The following is a 5,493-nucleotide window of genomic DNA, read 5'->3' on the forward strand; positions in this document are numbered from 1 at the left end:
TGGAGAATGATGTATAACAGAAAGTCTCATCATATAAGACAAAGACAAGATACCGTTAGAAAACTACTCTCTAGTGGAATTATCAGAATTGACTATGTAAAGTCAAAGGATAATGTGTCGGATCCACTTACAAAATGGCCTAACTAGAGAGAAAGTTTAAATATCATCTAAGGGAATGGGTTTACGGCATAGGACAAGTCATCATGGCGGTAACTCTATCTAACAGACTGGAGATCCCAAGAGCTAGATTCAAGGAGAAAAAAAAGTTGTGACTGACGGTTCGGCATTATCAACAAACTCAATCCATTCTCATGATGAAGACAATGCTTAGGAACAAGGATACAATATTAAGACTTGTTAATGAGTTACTAAAGCTTAATGTTTTTAATGATTTGCTAAGTTTGGCAGATTTGACCAAATAGTGTATCTACGCGATAACACGGTTAGAAATCACCTATGTGGGTGTGAAGTGTAAGCCGCTTCAAAGAGAATTATTGTCAAAAGCCTATTCTCTATACACTCATGAAACCGAGAGGTCATGGTTGAAACGAACACAATCGTAAGAACCATAAACAGAAGGGTTAATTGTGTGACATATGGTTGTCTAGGTATACACCAAAGCTCGACGGTTCAAAAATATCGCATCTACTGATTGACCGAGTATTTTCGACATATGTTCACTACGGAAAGTCCAAGGGAAAACCTACTTATCCAGATGCAATTAATTCTTGCTTGTAAAGTACACATACTTGTCAGTTTCTTTGTCTTGGAGTCATTCCCCATTCATGCGGGGGATTGTTGGGTTTTAAAATGTGTGAATGGAAAATGAAGAGTTGCAAAGAGTTGTGACTTTGATGAAAAGTTGCGACTATTATGAAGAGTTGTGACTTTTATCAAAAGTTGCGACTTTTATCAAAAGTTGTGACTTTTATGAAAAGCCGTGACTTTTATGAAAGGTGGTGACCTTTCCGAAAGATTGTGACTTTTCAAAGGTTTGTGACCTTTCCGGTAAGGCACAACAAGAACATTTTCACACTACCCTCTGTTTTCTATAAATTGAGGAATTTCCTCTCATTTTAAAAGAACCAATTTCTGGACTTCTTCTTCTACTACTAAATCTAGTATTCTAAGTGTACTTTACTGCCGTTGAGGGGCTCGCTAACACCAGCATTTTGGGTACCAATACACTGGTGATTGAGATCATTCTATCCTGGGAGGACATATTCCAAATCAAACCTCGGATACTAGAGGGGAATAATTTCCTTAAGGAGACACTGTGCATTCAGTGGGCTTGATCTTCTTGTTGTTTTTCCAAATTCTGGTATGTGTTACAGATTTTAGATTTGTGAATTAATTTATGTTCTTCTATTCTTCACTGGTTCATTAAACTTTGGTAACTTCGTGTTTCTGCAAAGTTTGTTGGAATCAGTAAGATTCTTTAAACACAGATTGACAACAATTCTTCTTTAAGGAAAAAATATTTCGTATATTTTTTCTAATTTGTTTCTGATTCTAGTTTCTCTACTAGTTTTAATTTTCTAGTTGTGAAATTGTTCTTAAACTTTGTTGTGTCTTACCAAGTTCTTCAAAGTTTTGTTCTAAGTATCTTAGGAATACAAGATGAACAACAATATAACCCTTGCCATTCTATGGACTAAGAAATGAAGAAAGAAAAATGCTTCTTTTAAATGCATGTTTCTAAACTGGTAGTAGTTACATTTCCCTCTTGCTTAGTAGAAAACAGTTGCAGAAAAGTTTCAAAAAAAAAAAAGAGAAGACAGAATCAATCTTCATTGTCATTTGTGCTCCCATCTGCCAGTCGCTTGAACAAATATGCTGCTCTTATTACCTGTGCATTTGACCTCATCTTTCTAATGATATTTTCACGCTCCAGTTCTTGGATCCATTCTTCATAATCTGTACTGGGATGTCCAACCACAATGTTGGGAATGTGTCGGAGTTTGTGCAAATCTGAAACTTGAAGCCTAGCAATAAATGCTTCAGGCATTTCTCGAATTTCCAGCTTCTCAAGGTTAGTCAATGATATCAACTCTTCAGGGAGCCTCCTCAATGAGTAGCATTTGAAGATTTGCAGGCATTTGAGTCCTGCCATTGCACCTTTCCCTAGCTTCATCTCTTGCATAGACATTAGTTGATCCATCCTGAAAAACTTGAGTCCACGAAACCCATTCTCTGATATTGTTATACTGTCATCTTGCTGATCATATCGGTCAAAAGCTTTAACTAGTTTTAGAACTGACAAGTTGGTTAACTTCTCCAACACTTGAATTGAATCTGGATGGAGCTTCGAGTTCACCAAAGTCAGCTGACAAAGATTAGGTGGAAATAGACAAGGATGAACTGGTATTGATGCTAAGTCTCCCTTCAACTTAAGCTTGACAACATGACTCAGCTTAGGCAAACCAGCAACCAAAGATATTTGCAAGCTATTGTTTAGTTCCAAGCATAAGGATTGAAGGCTCTCAAGCTCAGCAAGTGAATCACATAACTGATCCAGGTCTAGGTTATCAGCACTTTCAATGAGTAAACCAATTTTTTGGAGATTAGTCATTCTTGTCAGGTTTTCATGGTGCATCCAGTGATGAACAGATATGCTGCCTAGAGTTTGGAGATTTTTAGGTAAGTCAATCTTCAATAGGCTGGGGGAATTTATGTAACCAAGTAGATGCCGTAAATTGTCTAACTTCCACAAGACATTAGGAACTTCCACAGAATAATACCCAGACATGGGCATATCTATTGTTTCCAAGTTTTGCAAACTACTTATCGAATGGGGAAGCTTCTTTATGTGTGTCTTCCATCCTATGCCTAAGTACTTCAAGGAACATAGTTTCCCAATACTATCTGAGATTACATTTAAACCAGGAGAGTCTATGTATAGCACTTTGAGAAGTTTGAAACTACTTGTACAAATACAATTTAGGTTAACTACTTTAGCAGATGAATCAAAGGATAGAAGGGATCTTATATACGATTTTGAATTTCCCAAATATTTGTACCTGTCGAGTGGAGAATAAAGGACATGGTGCCGAGATTCAGAGAGGGATATAGATGGATTATCTACCTCGAGAAACATTTCTTCCTTGGCCTGCATTATACAAAAGTCTCGTAGGAGATCATGGAGACGGCAACTTTTAACTCTGTCATCTGCTCGAACTTGGATTACTTGCAACATATTTCTGCTAATGAGATCATCTAGATAATCCTCCACAATGTCCTCTAACTTTTGTTCTCCATTTTGATGAATAAGACCATGGGCAATCCATATGTGCATGAGTTGCCTCACAGGGATGTCTTTGCCTTTTTGGAGAAGGCCTAAGTAGAGAAAGCAAGATTTTAAATGGGGAGGTAAGTCTTTATAACTCAATGCCAAAATTGCTGATACACCATAAGTTTGACTTCTAACGAGGTGTAAACCGAGGTTTCGTTGTACTCTCTGCCACTCACTTCTTTGCTTCTTCTTCCCAGCCAAGAGGCCTCCAATGACAGTGATTGCCAGTGGCAAACCGTCACATTTTTCCAGAATCTCTTTCCCCACGCCCACCAAGTCATGTGGAAATTCTCTATCCTCGGCAACTGCTTTCTTGAGAAAGAGTTCCCAGCTCTCCTCTTCACTCAATACTTTATGTTCATAGAGTGTAGTATGAGCATCTGCATGCAAGGCAACCTCCTTACTGCGGCTGGTAAGCAGCAATCTACTTGACTTACCATTGTCAGGAAATGACCTAACAATGAGATCACATGCTTCTGTGGTCCAGATGTCATCAAGAACAATGAGATAACATGTATCTTCCAAACGCCTCTGGAGCATTTCCTCCAAACCAACCTCTGCCAATTTGTCCATTGCATCCACTATCTTCAATCTTTCTTCTTCTGGACTTGCCAATTGTAAAATGAGTTCCTTGATGATCTTCAAGGGCTTATAATCTTGGGATACATAAAGCCATGCCCGAGCGTCAAACATGTCTCTGATTTGAGTTTGGTTATAAACTTCCTTGGCAAGAGTCGTCTTGCCAACGCCCCCCATACCAACAATTGAAGCAACACGAAGCCGTTTGTCCTCCTTCAGAAGGATTGACACGACAGAATTCACATGCTTCTCTAGACCAACAGTATCTTTATTGGCAACCAAGGGTGAGGAGCGTCTTAGTTCACGCATCTTCTCACGTGTTGTGCTTGACCCTTCCCCATCTCCGAGACCTTGAATATGCCTGATGCCATATCTTTCACGACTGTTGGATATTTCAAGTATTCTGGTCTGAATTGATTCAATCTCTTTCCCTACTTTGTAAAGACCATATAGTTTCTTAGGATAGAAGACACACTTGATGAAGAAACTTTGACGTTTTTGGGACTCAACTTGGTGGATGAATATTTCAATCACATCCTCAGCATGGTAGGCAACTGCTCTGATTTCAGATACCCAATTGCGNCCTCATCTTCCTCTTGCTTCATATCTGCATCTTTCAGGAAACACTTCATGCGGACAAGCTCGTTTTGCACTTCTTCAACTCCTCGTTGGACGTTTTTCAGGAAAACAATATTTCTCTGGAAAAGATCTATAAGCCGCTCTGCAACATAGGAAACTGCTGCTTCAGCCATCTCTGTTTTTTTTTCTCTCTCTCTTTTTTCTTATTTCTTGTTGCTTGTCTCCTTAAATTTCTTAATTAATGTCTTATATAACTATGTGCTTCTAGGGATAGATTGCTGCAATGTGCTAAAATGATACTTTACTTGATCATCTTCATAAAAAGAGGATGAAACTTTACTTGATCAGTAATCATAGCATATTTTCTCTCTACTTTAATCAGCTGTCTTTGTTTTTTGCGTTTTCGTGTCCTACCATTCAAACCTTAGAACTGAACTTGTGTGTGCCCAAATTTTGGATGGAATAGATAAATTTCAGACATTCGATTTTTTATGGTGTCAAATGGAAGAAAATATTAGAAAACTGAAAGCAACTACAATGGATTACGCAATGTTTCAATTGTTTTAAGACATCATTTGCTACAAACCTGAAGTATAGAATTTATGCCTTGTGGTAATTATACACCAACAAGACTCTTTCTTGAGAAACTCAAACATCCATTGATTCTGACTGTGTCAACTAATTGTATATGGAGGCCAAGTCTTCCGGTTTAAGATTAATGTTACCTCTTCGATTTTATATGTGTAATGCTTTACTTTTTATGAAAGTTAAAGTACTGTTTCTAATATATCTTCAGAAACCAAGGATAAGGGTGTGCAGAGTATATTGATGAAGTGAGTGGAGAATCATGAGGTTGGCATCTTCGTATAACAGAAAATTTAATTGTTCAATGATGAAATATGCATATGCATTGGAAAAGGAGATAATGTGTAATTTGGGGCATAAACATTCAATGGAGAGCAAGGTAATAATTGAAGATGTTGAGACACAACTAGTATAATAAACCTACAGAAGTTACTCTCCATATTTCTCAGAGGAAATAA

The 5,493-nt window shown here is 37.8% G+C and overlaps 1 protein-coding gene across 1 annotated transcript; it reads right to left on the reverse strand.

Moving 5' to 3' along the window:
- Positions 1–1,783: 1,783 nt before the first annotated feature.
- Positions 1,784–4,623, reverse strand: LOC125846009 (probable disease resistance RPP8-like protein 2). Its single transcript, XM_049525479.1, has 2 exons — positions 4,406–4,623; positions 1,784–4,253 (listed from the first exon to the last, which is right to left on the reverse strand). The coding sequence occupies exons 1-2, from the start codon at positions 4,621–4,623 to the stop codon at positions 1,784–1,786; spliced, it is 2,688 nt and encodes an 895-aa protein (XP_049381436.1).
- Positions 4,624–5,493: the final 870 nt, after the last annotated feature.

The sequence above is a fragment of the Solanum stenotomum genome, chromosome 11, assembly GCF_019186545.1.
Source record: "Solanum stenotomum isolate F172 chromosome 11, ASM1918654v1, whole genome shotgun sequence".
In the NCBI taxonomy this organism is placed as follows: domain Eukaryota; kingdom Viridiplantae; phylum Streptophyta; class Magnoliopsida; order Solanales; family Solanaceae; genus Solanum; species Solanum stenotomum.